Source organism: Thermobia domestica, chromosome 9 (assembly GCF_964235325.1).
Source record: "Thermobia domestica chromosome 9, izTheDome1.hap1.1, whole genome shotgun sequence".
Classification (NCBI taxonomy): domain Eukaryota; kingdom Metazoa; phylum Arthropoda; class Insecta; order Zygentoma; family Lepismatidae; genus Thermobia; species Thermobia domestica.
In genome coordinates this window covers 26,511,846-26,530,765 of record NC_137462.1, presented here as the reverse complement: position 1 = coordinate 26,530,765, position 18,920 = coordinate 26,511,846, and the positions used below count along the sequence as shown (strand labels likewise).

General features: G+C 33.9%; 1 protein-coding gene across 2 annotated transcripts in view; it reads left to right on the top strand.

Moving 5' to 3' along the window:
• thoc6 (THO complex subunit 6) overlaps positions 1-18,920 on the top strand; it is a 31,169-nt gene that overhangs the window by 1,816 nt on the left and 10,433 nt on the right. For both annotated transcript variants that reach the window (XR_014133012.1, XM_081770789.1), the window contains exons 2-4: positions 2,081-2,302; positions 4,414-4,581; positions 11,034-11,196. Coding sequence is in view for 1 of the 2 variants with exons in the window: in XM_081770789.1 (XP_081626915.1) it covers positions 2,081-2,302; positions 4,414-4,581; positions 11,034-11,196 (553 nt within the window). In the remaining variant the exon portion in view is untranslated. The remainder of the gene's footprint in view (positions 1-2,080; positions 2,303-4,413; positions 4,582-11,033; positions 11,197-18,920) is intronic.

The window sequence follows — 18,920 nt, the reverse complement described above, 5'->3', positions numbered from 1 at the left end:
TGCTTTTATTACGTGTTTTCAACGAGGTGTACGATCAAATTCGGAATAAATGTCCCATACATAATTCTTTTTCACTAAATCGGCTTTCTGCATCTTAATCATTTTCGAAATGTGAACTTGCATTCCTATGTACAGATTCACTTCAGGAAGACTTAAGTGTATGTACACGATAAGAATTATCGTGCAAGACACTAACCAACTTGTGCTAGGTAGTCACTAAAAAGCGCAATTCAGTCTAAGTGAGTCAGGGTAGGAGCGCAGTATCGAACCCAAGGGCGTGTATCCCTACGGAGCGAGCTCGTCAGCGAAGATGGGTATATGCATTAATGAGGATAGCCGAAAACATTGTATATGGCATAAAAACACCGTAGTATTGTTATCCTTATATGTTTTCATTGCTTACATATTTGTGTCCAATAAGTAACCTAACGCATTACTATATAAATTACACAATTATGTGGATCCCTTAACTCTCTGACACTTCTATAGTTACGTGTCATGAGTTAGCACACTAATTTTGTATACTTCACTTTGTTTACTGTGGTTAATGTCTACTTGGTGGGCGAGTCTGTGGCTAACAGATTAGATTTTCATTAATGTATCTTTACCTAGATAAACATCTCACAGGTAAGAACACAACGTATTTAGATCATTTACACACTGGTCTATTTAAATATTTCTACAAAATTATTCCGTAAAATAAAAAGTGAATCCGTATAGTAAATCTGCACCTAAAAGAAATCATTATATGTGAGTTTTACCCGTAACATCTGTAAAACGCTAATATGTGATACAGAATCTGCACTTGTAAATACATAAGAACATGCTAGTACGTCCGTAATAAACAGATTTGTAAATTTGAATCCATAATAATTTAGCGATAAGCATGTGAATTTGGTGGTGATCTGTGGACTCACTCATAAAACCAGTTTCAAGTTCCTGGTGGTTTGGAGCCCATGTAAGTTGTAAGTTGCTCTGTATTGGAGAAGAGCATAAAGCAAAAGTAATTAATTAAACCTCCCCACATGCCCTCGTGAGGTTGTGCTTTTTTGTTTGTGATACGTACCGACTTCAATCCCTGATAGTTGTGCTTTCGTCGGGTTCCATTTTAATCAGTAGATGGAAAGGGGTCATGATGGTAAAGTGCTTACCTCTAGTGTGAGTGATCCCTGCTTCGATCCCAAGTTATGAGAGTTTTCTCGAGTTTCTCCCAAATTCTCATTCTGTTACTTTTCGTAATTACTCACTTTAATTAGTCATTAGTCTTCTTTAGGTAAAGAGCATAACCGTGGAATGATAAATTAGAAGTTTTATTTTTTTAAAAAAATCAATAGCTCCCTTTGATATATCCTCATGCTGAAAAGGGTCGCTAAGTTCCCGTCGATCAAAATTCCTGATATCAAATACTGCTTCTTACGTTGTACGAGGGAGAATCGGAAACTAAGGTTGCAAGGGTGATATTTCTGGAGTTTCGTCTGTTATAGAGGAATGGGGAGAGTGAGGTAATTTTAATACAAGAAGTTCGAAAATGTGCAGAGTATTGGCCACCCGTTATCTACGGCGCTGGTTGTAGATAAAGAAAATGACTCGTTTGAAAACTGGTCTCGCGAAGAAGTCCGCTCGATTTCTGTGGGTGAAATATGTAACTGCGGCTGAAATTCACCGGCAGCTGGTAGAGAAAACGTCACCACGCTGTTGAAGCCCAGACAAGCAATACACTGTTGAAGCAGTTTTGCAGGGACATCATCGACCATCCTCCTACAACCTAGGCTGTCGTATCGCTTCAGACGAGGAGCTGAAACACTTCGTGACAACGTGGCTAAACATGCGAGGATAGGATTTTTACCAGGAGAGGATCTTCAAACTTATCCCATAATGCGACAAGTATCTCAGCCGAAAAATAACCTAATGTATGTACTTTCTGTTGGTTGTATGAAATAATTACACGTTTCACTGCAGGCTTTGTAATCTTACTTTTTGATCATTTCTCATGTTTACCTTTTCGCTTTTTTAAAAATGCATACTGCAATGGCTTTCAATAACTGAAACATAATTTTTACTTTTTTTTTTTTTTTTTCAGTTTACAGCATATCCTTAGCCCAGGAGAGGGGTTGACAACGCCTTTACGAAAGCCCATGTATACTTTCCAAGTAGCAGAAGATACTCAAATATGTAGTTTGGTAACAACTAAGGACTTCCTTGTAATTGGTAGTATTGGAGAGATCAGTGGGTGGGACTGGAAGACGATCGTCTCCAGTAAAAATCCCAAATTATCTTGGACTATTCAAATTCCGACAAATACGTAAGATATTTTGTCTTCATCATCCTGTTTTATATTTCTTTTATATTCATAAGAATTGACCCAAATTATATTTTTAAACGGCGCTTGTGTTAGCTTAATCATCTTGCCTTTTAAAGTTATTACTATTCTATGAAATGTAAAACACACAAGGTATATTTCACATTTTTAATCCATTATATAAGACCTTCAGGATAATAAGGGCGAATTCAATAGAACTTTCCTCTATTATTATTATTATTATTATTATTATTATTATTATTATTATTATTATTATTATTATTATTAAAATCTCTGTTATCGTTGTTACTTTGGATAAAGAAATGTAACGTAAACTTGTTGATTTCGTCCTTACTACGCCGAATGCCTTATTAATTGTAGGTTTCGTTAGGTATATACAAACTTGAGTGAGAAGAAAATATTGCGTTTAAGAATTGTGTGTTAAAACATTAACAGAAACTTTAGGCTTTTTTCCTTACAAGTTTTCTAACAATAATTGCTGTGCATTATTGAGTTACGAAGATCTTAATAATAATAATAAATAGATATTCTACCATCATAGGCAGGTCATTTACCTTTTTTTTTTTTTTTTTTTTTTTTTAAATACTATGATCCTCAGCTAACCTCTTTTGACGTAGCAATAGCCTTTTATACTCTCTCTTCCTTACCTTCAGAGTCTTGTTTCCTTTCCGTCAGGGTACAGTTTCTTTTCAATCTCCCAACCAGTTTTTCTTGCTTTTTATCTAATTATATCGTATATTGTTTCACGAGATAAATGAACCCATAAATAAAGTACAATCTAGGACTTACTTCGATAAAAGGTGGGAGACAATAATTAGCAGTACTTTGGAACTCCAGCTCTGAAATTTATTTTTCATATAATTTCTAAAATATATTAACAATTTTTGGAGTCTGTAGTTATATATTTATACACATTTCACCAATAGTTAAAGAATCTGGCAAACATGACTACGGGAATTGATGCTGGTTTCGAGTTCAAACTCGATCTTTCACTTACGTTTATTTGATTTGTTTGTTACTGTAGTTTTTAATAATCACCCTAACACAATTTTCTTACTATTTCTACTATGATTTAAGAAGGGAATTTAAAATAATTTATATTTAAGTGCATTATTCTTTACGTACCACAGCTATGATTTTTTTTTTAAAGATTCAGCTATATTGAGCCGTCGTTCTAAGAACTTCAGTTTGAACCTAAAGTTTTCATATTGCGTGTGCACTCTCGTATATAATTATATAATAAAATTAATAGAATCATTTTTAAGTATTTACACAAATGTGCCGGACGTTATTAGCACTTAATTGCCAACAAGTTGAACGTTAAAAAAGAAAATTCAGTTTGGTTATTGTCTCATAAAAGCAATAAATTTAGAACAAAACACGATAACGTAAGAATTATTCAGTTATTGCTATATATTTAACAAAAAATCCGAAGTCAAGAAAAGAAATACAGTATGTATTATTAAAAGAACAGTTCTGAATTTCTTCTAGAACCGTGGTTTCTTATAAAGATTTCAGAGACTTGTGAAACCGAAATTGATCGGACAAGGTAAAAGTAATATGCACTGAAAAGTAATTCTGTTAATTTTAGTATTTAATTCAGTTTAATCAATTTAGTGTTATAATGAACCATCACTATTTCAAAAAACGCATACTTTCTCGTTCTTAGTTGTATAATTTTATTTTCTTCATTCATACAAGTTGGACATAACAGAATATACATTTAAAACTCAAGAAGTCTAAGTTAATACCACAATGTGTAGTGTGATTAGTAGCGAGTTTCATCACTATCCATGACAAATCCGGAAACTTTCTATTGAAACTCTTCAGTAATTAAAATATTGATGGAAATGAAGATAAGTCCTAGATTGTAATACATCCAGTATTATTCTTTCTTCCTCTATTTTTTTCCAGGATTTTCTCATTGTTTCTCAATCTCCTCCTCAGCTATTTTTCATTCTTCTCCACTCCTGCATTTCAAAATGTAATAGTTTGCCATCTCTTTTATGCGGTAAAACATATTTAAAATTACATATATAAATAGGAACAAGCCATAGGTAAGGCAACAATGTAATGTAAAATTATTGTTCCAGAGACTCGTTGAAGAAACCGGAAGTGAACTCAATGGTATATATCGAAGGTGATAAACGTCTGTATGCTGGTTGTGGAGATAACAAAATATATGTCTTTAGCTTGGAAGATGCGAAGCTAATAAGGACGTTGTCAGGCCATGAAGATTATGTACATACTGTCCATAATAAGTAAGTTCAATACGTGATGTCATTCTAAATTTAAATTAGAAAGTATTTTAAGAAATTCATAGATCAAGAGATTCAGTTTCACGTTGAAATTTCTTATGTTCATGGTCTTTGCTCCACTATCACTCACTTTTTTGAGTTTTAACGAATAACAAAACCAAGGAACAAAATCATAAACTTATCCAGATAGTGTCTGTAAAATGCTATTGAAACTAAGAACTGTTTTCTGACCCTTTCTGATAGGCCATGAATCTGGATGCGCACTTTATCACATCATAGTTGTTGGGCACTCAAATTTCTGCCCCATACGAAAGACTCGTATAGCAACAATTAGTTCTTTTAACAGCATCCTTCAGCTACGATCTGACTCTTTTTCTAAATATTTTATATGCTTAATTATCTTTAAGTTATTCATATTTAAAAAAAAAAAAAAATGGAGGTGATCGTAGCGAAGACCTTGAAGTTAAATGATGTCAGATAATTACGGGGTGTCTATCGGTCACGAAAGTCATGAAAAAGTCACGATATCAGAACACGGTCATGAAATTTAGCTTTAGGGTCACGATTTATTATTATTATTATTATTTATTTATTTATTTTTTTTTTTTTTAATCTGTACGAATATAAGTACAGACTGGAAAGTTTTATTGTATAAAACGTCAAAATTCACCGCCAAAAATATCTATTGTCGGTTTTAGACACTAGCAAATCGCAAGCAAAGCACGCTTCTATCGCATGCATGAAAATTCGGCCTGATTCACGTTCAAATTCGTTCTTGAGACTCCTTCAGCTGGCATCATTGAGCAGTGCAAATCGCAGCTAATCGCCGAAACCACCTATGCATCTAACCAGTTTATTCAACTGTGAGAAGGTACTAGCCTTTTATCACTCCAAGGAACAGTCATTGAAAGTACAGATAAGATAAAGATAAGTGCTGAAGAATATAGATACTGTTATTAGTTTTTGATTGTTACGAAATTTTATGGATTGGTAAAGAAAAGGTCACGAAATTTTATTTTGGAATTTTAGTAGACACCCTGAATTATCTGCAATTAGTGATAGAGTAGATGAGGTTTTGTTCTGGACTCCTCCTGAAATGTATCAGGTCTTAAACCTATAGTAAATATTAAAGCCAGAAACATATCTGTAATTAACCTATTTCCAGTGTCCTGTTTTTGTATGTTATTCTGTTATGGTCGGTTGCCAGGGCTGACATCTTCCAAATATATTTTAAAGGTATAGAAATTAAAAAAAATGAAAATGAAATAAAAGATTTCAGTTTAACATCCCATGATTATGCTTTTAGGATAAGGGAGACGATGATTAACTGAATGACGATAGAAGAATTAGTGAAATAAGGGAGTGGGAGGAACGGGAGTACTTCGAGAAAACTCACGGACACGATGATGTCCACCACAAACTTACTTGGACGGGGATCGAACCAGGGACCCCCACGCACCAGGTTAGCGCTATATCACTGAGCCACCGTGTTTCCCGATATAGAAATTGCATGGGGGTCCAAAAAAAAAAAATTGTATGTAAGGAGAAACTATCTACGGCTCGTCACATTACTTTCCTAAAAGTTATCAAATCCCTAATTTATTTTTACCTGAAAGGCTCAAAACTAGGTGGCAGTTACGTTCAAAAGATAAAACGCTGAAAATAAGTTATTAATAATTTTAATAATGATATGTGCCTTGTTTGATGCTACTAAGGGTACAGGTCCGCAGTAGCTATTTGGACGTTGATGCATGGGTTTCATATGATTTATAGAATTATCCCACAGGTGGCACTAGTAAGAATGACTATTGACATTCTGTCATTTTGAGGCTAAAAACTAGAATTTAAAACAACAAAAAAAAAGGTTAATTAAAAAGCTATTTGATTTAATGGATGCATATAAATCAACGTTTCCCAACCATTTTCAACTTGCGGCACACTACGGGTGTTACTTGGACTCTCGCGGCACACTTATAGATATTAATATTTATAAATATAAAACACAGTGGTTTTTATTATTATTATTATTATTATTATTATTATTATTATTATTGATCTCCTTCTCACAGAGAAGAAAGCTCTATCACTGGGTTTTCCCCGTGGTAAATCATTATGCTTATTTTTCATTCTAATTTAAAAATAGAAACAATTGCAATGAAATATTGGATTCAGGTTTTTAAAAATAAGCTTTCTTTTTAAAAACTGTATCCAACCTTTTACTAAGTAGGAAGATCACTAAATAACGAACGAACAAACAAATCTCGTTTACTTTTAGAACACAAATGTAAGTAATTTGTCGAAAGGATTGAATGATATTTTAAATTTTAAGTTACAATTTAGTCTGCAATAATAAAGAAGCAATAATGGTCATAACAATGATAACAAATACTTTTTTCAACATTAGAAATGTACAGAACAGTAACCCGGTATGAAATTTAAAATTGTAGATTCATAGTAGAGGTTCATAGTAATGTGAAATACAAATATACACATTTCCCTACGTTTTGCAATTTGATTGCTATAAAATTAATAATTTTCTTTCGATTCCTCGCGGCACACCAGCGGCCCATTCACGGCACAGCAGTGTGCCGCGGCACACCGGTTGGGAAACGCTGATATGAATATTTGCTCCAAAATTATCTAAAAATGAATGTTTTGGTTTTTAAGCACATATTTTTTCAGAAAAGTAACGTTGATTGTGAAACTGCATCTTGTTGATTATCTTCTTGCTAATAGCATTACGTTTCTTACTTTCAATAGCCGTCCATAAAATTTCTCTTGTATATAAACATTCTTCATTAGCATTAACCGGTATCTTATGTAACTTATTAATAATAATCTTGTTGAATCAATTACGTTATTGGTGGAGTGAAATAAGACAGGTGAAAGAAATGAGAGTAGAAACCAGTGTTTCTTTAATTATTGTTAATCATCTAAATAAGATGCCGGATAGTGCTCATGAAAACTTTCAATTATACGTCCCAGTATTGTGCCGTGGTGACTAAAAGAGACGGTCATAGATGAAATGGTGAAACGAAGAAAGGGGAGGAAACGGGATTACCACAAGAAAACCCACGCATACGGTGTTTGTCCACCACAAAGTCTATTTGGTGCGACATAGGATCGATCAGGGATCCTATACACCAGAAGTGAACGTTCTAGCACTTAGAAAACTTCTCTCCCCCCCCCCCCCCCGTTAGTGCTCATGAAGAATATTCAAATACAAGGCAAATGTAATGAAGGATTAATGGAAAAATAATTAGTGCTAGTGAAAAGAAGGTAGTCAACGGGGTGTAGTTCCACAATCAATGTTAGTTTTCTGAAGATATGTGCTGAAGACAGTAATAAATTTGTGTTGAAACATTCACGTTGACATAATTTTGCTGTAAGTATTTTTAATGAGCTTAATTGTTCAAATATTTTCGAAATTCGCATGTATGTATATATTAAAAGAACAACAACGATGGTCTCTGGATACTTACTGCACAACTAATGCTCATCCTGTCCGGTAGTCGCCCGCAAAATATGCTTTTCGAAAGGATACGTATATATTTGTGTTCCTGTTTCGGACAAAAAAGTTATATCAATTCTTCAGTTCTTCCTAAATAATGGCATACTTTGTTTGTTGTGAAGATTTTATAATTCTTGTGTATTTAATATTGACTTGTTAGATGTGTGTGTTTTTTTTGCGACGTACACTCATGTCTAAAATTATTGTCGCATGTCTATAAATATGTTGTTGTAGGAGTAAAATTTGATAACGAATTCGCCCGGTATTTCTTATAATGTTAGTATGTGTATAATCGGCAAAGACGTGTATGTGGCAAGTTTCATGTCAAGAGAGCAGTAAATAAGAACAATAAAACGAAAATAAAACTTTCATGTCCATTTAGCAACATTTTGTTTTACTCATTCTAATTTTCGTATTTATAATTCTTTTCCTATGAAACTTACCACAAATATACATTTCCCGATTATACACATAGTATCAGTATTTAAAGTACCCTGCAAAACCATTACCAAATTATATTCTTATAAGAAGACAGTTACAGATATGCGACAATCATTTTAGACATGAGTGTACATCGTGACAGATGAAGAGAACAGTATAGATCTTGAAACTACATCACTGAATAAATACATAAATATAATAGCATCAGTTTTGTTACGAAGTTAATAATAATGTGCCAGACATTTTCCCTATTATATTATACTAGCAGAAGTGGCCGTTCTTGGCATGGGAAAAATATGTTTATGCAACACTTTGAGGGTAAAGGAATGCATGAAATACTGTAAACGACGAGCAGTGCCTTCAGCATCGCCCGTATCGATTCTCGGATCAGCTGACATGTCCGTTGTTAGAACGGGAAGGATAAGGTTAATACAAAAGAATTCAAAGTTCTCGAAGGTATGCAATCTGGACGTTAAGGAAAACTATCGGGTTGCCTACCTCACAGTCAGTATGATTCGCTACATATTCGTATTTATAAATTTTGATCCTCCAATCCAATCGAAAATCCGTCTTCATACGGGATTAGATCTGGTGAAAATTGGTGGCTCAGTGGTAGAGCGCTTACGTCTCGTCCGTGGAGTCCTAGGTTCGATCCTCTGTCGAGTATGTTGGAGTGGACAACATCAAGTCTGTGAGTTTTCTCGGGGCACTCCTGTTTTCTCCTACAGTTTCATTCCACCTGTTCTTCTATCATCATCATCATCATTCAGTTTAACGTCCTGTTCCTAAAGAGCATAGACATGGGACGCTAAACTAAAAGATTTCATTTGATCTCATTTAGGTGGCTTTAGGTGACTCCTACATGAAAGTCTGATAACAGACATACACAGACACACATTCTTGTACATACATATATATAAATTTATTATATATGTGTTTCGTATTTAAGTCTTCCAGGATACTTTGTAATGTATTTACTCAATCATTTTGGCAATAAATAAACAGGATGTTATTTTCCTCATATGTTAAGTTTTAAAAGATCTCCGCTCTTAAGTACTTTAGGCAGGAGCAAGAAATAACGGCCACATAATTCCGTGAGTTCTTTTATTTTGTGCATTCAAGTGACTAGTTTTTAGCAGAATATAAATACTGTAGTTTGTGAGAATATATAAAAACTTTTGTGTGTACATATTCAATAGACTTATAGGTATTCAAGTAAGTGGAATGTAGTGATGTATCTACCGTATTCATTAAGAGAAAATAAAAGCTATAAGGTTAGTGTTACATAAATATAGCATGAATACGTATTATAGAAAGGTATAAGCAAAAGTTTTAAACAATGAAAAAGACACAAATTTATCAGTATCCATCTATTACGACAATTCCAGCTTTTCGTAATCACGTATTACACCTCAATAAGCTCAAAATCCACCCACATTTCCCCCTGGCTAAGTGGTTAGCGTACCAGCTCTTGACGTAGAAGACATGGGTTCGATTTACGGTGGGAGCTCATGAAGTTTGGATCCCACGTTAAGCTGTAGGTTCATGTTTCATATAGATTCCCTGCTGAAAGGGAAGCTAAACTCAAAATTAAATCGAAAAGCACCCCCCTGATTTCTGTATCGAAATAAGTTCAAAACATAGATGAGAAATAAATTTAATGGGGATAGATTGGTTTGGAATTACTTACATACAGAATAAAAACTTTCACGATATTTACAGCGATAAACAAAATATCCTTGCTGTGGTTGGTGATAACAGTGGGGTCAGTGATATGATGTCATTCCAGCTTCTGTTCAGAGTACTTATGTCGGAATATAATTTTGAGTCCTTTTATTCGAATGAAAATGGTATCGTATTTGTTCTTGCTATAAAGAAAATTTTTTGATCAGTTCCACTTTATCGTTGTTGTGTTTTTATATCTTCCAGGTGTTTAAAAGACTTGATGTGTGGACATTGTTGTGTTGGGCATCTTAAATATAAGGAGCTTTGTTTCAAAAAATGCACGTGTCCACCTGGAACAATTTTTGGCTATATATATAAAAAGTAATACTCGATGGCCGTGATATGATTGCATACAAACTACAGTTTCTCAGTATTGGGACATGTATTTTTCTTGTTGAAACTGTGTACTATATTCAATAAAAGTGCAAACGATAAATAATATTCAATTGAAATCTAAATTTAAAATTTTTGGTGATGTGTATTCTTTTACTTGGCATCTCCTCATATGTTCTTTGAGTCTGGTGTGTATATTTCGTTTCAATATATGCATGTATATGCACATGGGACTTCATAGACATATGCGGATTCCAGTGAATTGTGAAAAACTTTCATAACATATTAATTTTATCTCCACATTTTTGGGGCTTTAATCTCTAATGCTGTGCTAAAATGTGTTTTTCCTTAAATATAACGATAACCGAAAGTCGGGCCTTCAAAATCCCTCCAATTTTCTTCTATTTCCTTCTTTCTTTCTAAAGAAAAACAAAATATTTTTCAGTGGTTCAAATCTAGTCTCTGCCAGTGAAGATGGAAGTGTAAGAATATGGGACATAAAGCAGGCGTCAGAAGCCCACATTTTGCAGCCACACCTGCAAGATAAACTCGCTAGACCAGAATTAGGAAAATGGGTTGGCGCAGCATCAATTAGCGATGATTGGCTGGTAAGTAATAAAGCCTTATTAGTAGAGCAACCCACATTGTGCTTTATTATGCTTCATTGTTAATTTCAATCATTGTTTTACATTAATCCTGTATAACGTATAATATTTACTATACATTAAATATTCTAAATATCTTGATCCATTTTATTAATATTTTATGCAGCCAGCTTCTTTCATATTTAATGGACTTTCTACTTAATGCACTGTAAAGAGATATGCTTCACTCGAGTCAGTTTTTTATCACTTGTGTGCTCCTTAGAGGTGAATATATACCTAGGTACAGAAAGGGAAAGTAAAAGATGCGACCAAACAGTACAGAAAGTGCTCAAGTTCAAGAGATACACATAACAATATAGTGTGTACTATTCCTTGTTGGCGGAAAGTTTTCTTCTTTTTTCTTTTCTCCACATCAAAGGATTACACCGAAAAGTGTACAGAAATAAAAATAAACTCTTCATTGTTGCATTGTTATGTTCTCAATGATTTTGCATTGTAAATATTGGTTTTAAAAAATATTAATACAGTATTAAACTTGCAGTTAAACATAATTTTCCAAGAATTGTGCTATATATTTTAAATTATGCTTTATTTTCTAAAATTTTGCTTTATTCTGCTTTTAAAATTAGTTTCTTCTGGACCCTTGGACAACCACAACTATGTTCAAGGTACCAATCATATGTGTAAATTGCTATTATGCTTTCTATGCTTTTGGGTTGCTCTACTTATTAGGATTGAGTGTTATTTTGTTGGCATGAGGGCTCAGTGCAGTCAATTCTGGTGTAAAAGGTCTTTGTGTTCGATTCCAACTTGTGTGATTTTGTGGTGAACAATATCTTGTCTGTTGAGTTTTCTGCGACTCGAGAACTCATTTCATTCCAAAACTGAAGGTGATGCAAATCAGAATTACTTGGATCTAACAGAGCATGTTAAAATAGAGGATAGCTAATTATAATCAACACTCTCATAGAAAACTTACTTCTGTTAAACCGAGGAGCAACTCTGAAAATATTCACTCCAACAAAGGGTAATCTCTAGAGATTGTCGATAACCCATTAATTTATGTAAGACTAAAAGTAATTTTATTCTTCTTTCTTATAGCTATTATCCATTTCCGTAACACTTCCTGTCCACTCGTACACACTGCGTGTATCTATCTCTCTATCTTTATATATATATATATATATATATATATATATATATATATATATATACTCCATTCTTTCTGGTGTTCTCGTTCTACTAGATCATCTTATACTTTTCCCTCCCCCTAAGTTCCCCACCTTCGTAGGACCTTCTTCGTTCATTACCAATTTTCAGTGGCGTATTTTATGGGCTACCGGGCCTATCGGCGGTAGCCCTAGAATGTTATAAAATAAAATTAATATAATTCCATGTGTGACTTACACGACATCAGACGCCAGACGGTAGTAAATATTATGTATTAGAAAAGTTATAAGATATTTTCATGGGCAAGTTTTAGGTTATAAATAAGGGGCAATAAGTCCTTCATTCATCTTTATTTGCAGCATTTAAATATGTGAACAAAATGGCTGAAACAAGACTCTAAATATATACGTGACTTACACGACAGCAGGAGACATCGTGTTTTGAATAACGGCTAACTATATGAAAATTCTGTTCTTCTATTGCTACAAGGAAACTAAAACTTTTTACATATATTAAGTAGATACCAAGCTACAAGACCAAAAGAAAATTATTATATTTTCTGTATTTATTTTAAAATATATGCCACAAATATAACGTGACGTACACGACATAAATTTGTGACTTACACGTAAAGTCTAACATCATGTCTTCGTTTAATTACACTTTCAAAATCTGTTGGAGGATAGAGTGGCACTAATGATTTAGAGAGATAAAAGGAAGTTAACAGACAAAACAAGAAGTTAAATAGTTCTTTTATTCGAACAAAATTTGTCAAATTCTAATTTATGTCTGTGATCGACGTCTGTTAATGCAACATATGCCTAATCTTTCTGTTACGGCCAATAAAATTATTTATCTTGATGGTAATGGCGAAGAAATGTTACATACAGTTCTTCTGATTCTTTTCTCCATAGCTAACAAATATTTAATAGTTCTTTTTCCGGCGAAGGGTACCAATACCCTGCCTCCAGTAGAGTATTTTCATCACTTTTTCACTGCGTTTATTCCCTTCACATGCGCCAGTGAACTGTTCTGGAATGAAATCAAACTTCCTTCGTGGTGAAGAAATATTTTAGATGAGAGAACATTCAATAGTATACGCTGAAACACAATGAAAGTAGTGCTAGTTTTGTGTTTTTTCAATATTACATATTTGTTTCTTATGATGTTTCCATTGGCGCAACTCAAAAATTTTTGAAGTAATACTCTTTACTACAGTATATTACATTATGTTCGGACATAGCTTGCGTGCGCTCTCAATAAATTCTGAAGCAGATTGAGGATCAATTTGCGTTTGATAGCCTTTGCCATAGTTCGTAGCCGAAAAATGCCAAGACATTTCAACTTTCTGCAATGTTATTGAACAAAGTGAATAATGTGCACCATCATCCGACTGATAATTCACATTGTTGATCGGAAAACCCGGATGACGTCCTTCAAAATCTTCCATAAGTGTAGAATAGAAACAAGCAACTGCAAACATATCTTGATGCATACAATCAGATATAATTACGCACGAATCATGTTCTGTGGTTTCATTTTCTTCAGGAAAATATATTATAGCAGTTTACATAGTACAACTGTGTGATATCCAGTGAGCGGTTTGTATCTTTTCTTGGTACACAAAACAGTAATTTCCACTAAAATCCATTTGATGCAATATCATTCTTTTCAACTTCTCTATCCATTTCCGCTTCCATTCAGCTTCTGAACTAGGTATATCTGAAAATGCAACAGAAAAGACGAGTGTTACATATCTGACATGTCCTAATTTCATAATCTTAAAGTAAACGTTGTTGTGACTTACATAGTTCCGTTTGAATAAGCATGTTTTCTACCAAGAAAGCGTGATAGAGTAGTAGCGTGCTAGATTTGGCTCGACAGGTTGCGGGTTTAAAACATATAGCTGGCAATCCTGACTGAGGTGTTCTTCATTCACGCCAGGCAAATGCCGAGATGATACCCATTCAACGAATCCTTTCCCACATACCCACCTCCATCCTATACCGGCCTGAGCTTTAGATGCCTAAATGCAATAAATACCAATTTACAAGCATATTTCCAAAACAACGAAAGAGTACGAGAAAACCAATAAACGTATTAAAAGTAGCTGAAGCTAGAAACTTCGGAACCACATGTGCCAACATTGTTCCAAAGACAGTAGATACTTCCTGTCACGTTTTTTAAAACTTCTTTCTAGATCACATCGATTCATATTGTTTAACTTCCATTCATTTGTTACATTTATAGTTCAGTCAAGTACATTTTACATCCATACTTCATAATATTGCTTTTATCATCCTTATCTTTCATTCTCTTACACTAAACATGGCACCCAATACATTAATTGAGTTATCAATTCACTATTTATACGTTTTACTGCAGTTAGCAACTATTGGCAATGTAGTAACATTGCAACAAAATGTGACTTACACGACATATTATATTTTGTATTTAAAAGAGTTACACGTATTATTTCGGGACTTTCTGCACGGCGTTTGATTACCGTCTGTCCAAATGAAGAAAATTTAGAATAACAGCTTTTTTGTTTTATTATGTATATAAATACATAAACTTATTTATGTTTTCTTGTGACTTACACGACAGCCTACTTGAATAAATCAATTATTGTAATTTTCTTGCTATTATTAAATTATATGCAAAACAATGTCACTGATGTAAACACAAACATTATCTTAATAAATACCATACGCGATCTTCAATTACCTACAGAAATTAGCAGAGGAAAACTTTGTGTTAATATCCAAATGTAAGTACGATATTCTGCGACATGAAAGTGGCCATATTTTACCTCCTGCAGAGCCATCTACGAATCAGCGTTGGTATCATCTTGTTCATGTATGAAAAATTCAGCATTCTTAAAAATGAATTTTAATACTTATGAAGGCCAACGTGAAACTTCAAATTTTCCCTTCGTAGGGTCACTTACCGCGGAATTGACCAATATAAACAAATTTATATTGATAAATTTATACTTTAATATCTTCTTCCAATGATACAGGTTTCTGAGAACTTTATGTATGTAGAAACATCCACTAGCTTCTTTGTACGCAGTCTGTCTCGCTTCCTTAAGAGATCTTCGATATGGTAACGTAGCACAAACCCCTTCTCTAGTTACTGCAGCAAGAATCTTGTAGTTATTAGCGCATTCCGATTCGCTCCACCTCCACCCACAGCGTACGAATGGGCTACCGGGTAACACCAGTTGCCCGTAGAATAATCTGTTTCGCGGGCGTGAGCGAAGGGTAAAGCGAAGTTATACAGATAATCACAGCACATTTTGGTGGTCTCTGGGAATTGTCTCGGATATCTTGAGCCTCGCTCCATAGCGGTTTGCGTCAGCACAACGCAAATTTTGGTTTTACAGTATTTTGCGATAGTCGCCATAGCTGTTATAAATACTTGTTTCATTATTTGAGTTACGTTGCAAAGGCTCTTACAAACTGAGGCTCATTCGTTGGCTAATCGCATATTTCAGCGCTCTTTATTACTCGCAGAACTTCCATTTACCCTGGTGAGTAGGGTTACCACCTATCCAAAGCAAAATGTTAGGGACACTTCATGCTGCAAATGAAGGTAGAAGTGTAGATCGTTTTTCCCTAAGAAGATAAGTCTTTCTAGTGAAGAGCAAATCATATTTATGTACTTGGTATATGGAAAGTGTTGTAAAGTTTGCTCTTATTTTGAAGACTGTATAATAACGTGGAAACTAAACTCCAATAATAATAATAATAATAATAATAATAATAATAATAATAATAATAATAATAATAATAGTGTCACAAACTTAATCAATAAACATGAAAGTCGGGACATTTTAAAGCCGCGTCAGAACCACTTCGGGAGCGGCTTATTTTCTCCGAAATCGGGACTGTGGTGAATGATGTGTTGGAGTTAAATCTTACAGGAAAATGAAAGAGATATAAATATATTAAAGGAACAAAGTGTTTGTCTGTTTTTATTTTTGCCGTGCAGTAGAGTGGTTACAGAAGCAAGCTTAAAAGTGAATGAAAAATTGTGAAAGTAATTTTCAAATAAAATCGAAAAATCATTTTTTCGAATGTACCAAGCAAATGAACCAAAAACAAAAATAAATAAAAAGTGGTGTATTGAATTTGTACTTTGTGTTTTGAAGTCGTGTTTATAAAAGTTATGCCCCTCAAACCGTCGTTCATATATCGAAAAACTAGAAATTGTGAAAATGACAATACCAACTTCTGAGTTAAATTTATCTAAGGATGTAAAATACACGGTGAGTACACACGTCATTGTACATAATCTTCATATGATAACTTTAATTGATTGTGCGGTAGCTCTAATTTCTCTTAAATTATTTCGTTGGCCATGTTTGTTATTCAGCAGTGAAGCTAATGTGTGGTCGAAGGAAAGGTTTTCTAACTGAATTCTCTTCGCACTACTGCCCAGATGCATGATAAATCGAAGGCTCACATTTGCAGTAGCATGAATGTCGCAAGTTTTGTAACTGTCGCAACTGTAAATCAATACAAGAATTGATTTACAGTTAGATAAACAGTCCAACATAATGCTGTTGAAAAAAAAAAAAAAAAAAAAAAAAAAAAACGGGAAGTTTCATTGCGTTTAATTAATGCATGCTGTTTTCTTGGAAATCAACAATTAGCTTTTCAGAATCATAATGAGAATGAAGAATCTGGTAATCAAGTTAATTATCTTCAATATTTAAATTCCTTAAGTGAATTTGACCACTTACTGGCCAATCATCTTGAAAGCACTATAGTGTTTCGTGGTACTTCTCCTATAATTCAGGATGATTTGATATCTGCAGTAAATAGGGTTATGATAAATAATATAAAGTCTGAAATACGTGAATCACCTTTTATGTGAATTATTATTGATGAAACAACTGACTGTTCCAATCAGAGTCTGTTATCTACTGTTTTGAGATATGTCGATTGTAGTGGGGATGCTCAGGAGATATTTATAGGATTTACGAATGTCAGCTCAGGGAAAATGCTACTGATTTATTCCAGCATGTTGGAAATAATCTAGGAAAATGCAGTATTAGCAGTAAGTTAATTGCACAGACGTATGATGGCGCATCGGTAATGGCGGGAAACATTAATGGAATGAAAACTAAAGTTCATGAAAAATATCCTCAAACTTTATTTGTTCATTACTACAGTCATTTTCTAAATTTAATTTTGCAACAAACCTCTTTTTCCATTCCACAATGTCGCATTTTCTTTAAAACAATCTCAGGCTTAGCTGATTTTTTTCTCAGCTCCCAATAGGTCAGAAAAGTTAAAAACATTTATGTGTTAAAGCTTCCAAAAGTACCACCAACCAGATGGAATTTTACATCTAGGCTTGTAAATACAGTGAAAGAATACAAAACAGCATATTATTGCCTTCTTTGAATACATCATAAATGTTGAGTGTAAAGGAAATTGGAACGATGATACAATTGTGCAAGCTTAAGGATATTTGTATGTCTGTAGATACAAATACTTTCTACTTAAAGTTTTTTTTCTAGATTGTTTGCACATACAGATGTACTCTACAGGACTCTTCAAACCAATAGCCTAGACATAACATACTGTTTACAAGAGGTGTTCAAGTTAAAATATACTATACCTGAGTACAGACATAATGGATTTCTTTCCATTGGAAATGATACAGAAATTGCGATGTTTTCGAAGAAAGAAAAAAAAAAAACGGGGCTGTGATCATATTCTTAGCAGGAATTAAAAGTTGGTGCTCGCGAAGAATGGGGTTTGCTATCCGCAGATCTCATCAATAATCTATTTTGACTGGTCGTTGTGAGACCTGTATAGTTGATAAATCATTTTGATCAAGTCAGACTGAAAAATGAATTAAGGGTAATATAATTAGCAGAAGTATTTGATTTCTCGAACAAATCAGTTCATGGAATATTGTCAACCATTTACCTCGACAAGTTAAATCAAGTTATTCCTGAAGTTCTTAAGTTAGCTTCATTAATTGCAACGATAGCAGCTACGTCAGCATCCGTAAAAAGAACGCTGAAGAGATAGAATCTTATTGTCGATTAACTCAGACACAGGAACGTTTATCTGGCTTAGCGCTAATGTCGATTAAAAAATCACTTCTTCAGAAACTTCGGAAGCAGTCGAATTATAACTTCAACGATGAAGTCATCAAGGTATTTTCATACCAAACAAGACGCCTAGAATTTTCATATAAATACGTAAGTAATTGATTTGTAGCAATATTGTTTACAATCTTCTACGTACTTTTTATGTTTTATTATTATTATTATTATTTGTTTGTTTGTTCGATAGAAGTGTTCCTTTGTACCACCGAGGGTACATGACACATGGACCGACAGGCTAAGGTAGAATTTGAACCATCGTAATGTATTCAACACTCTACCTCACTTCAACTGGCCTCAGAGCTTGCTATGAGCACAAGCAGTCGCGTCAAGATCTACTGTGTTTCAGAGGCTTCAAGAAAGGTTTATCTTTGCAAGGACTTCTGTGTCCTCTTGACCTCTCTGCAGTCTGTGTCCTCTTGACTTC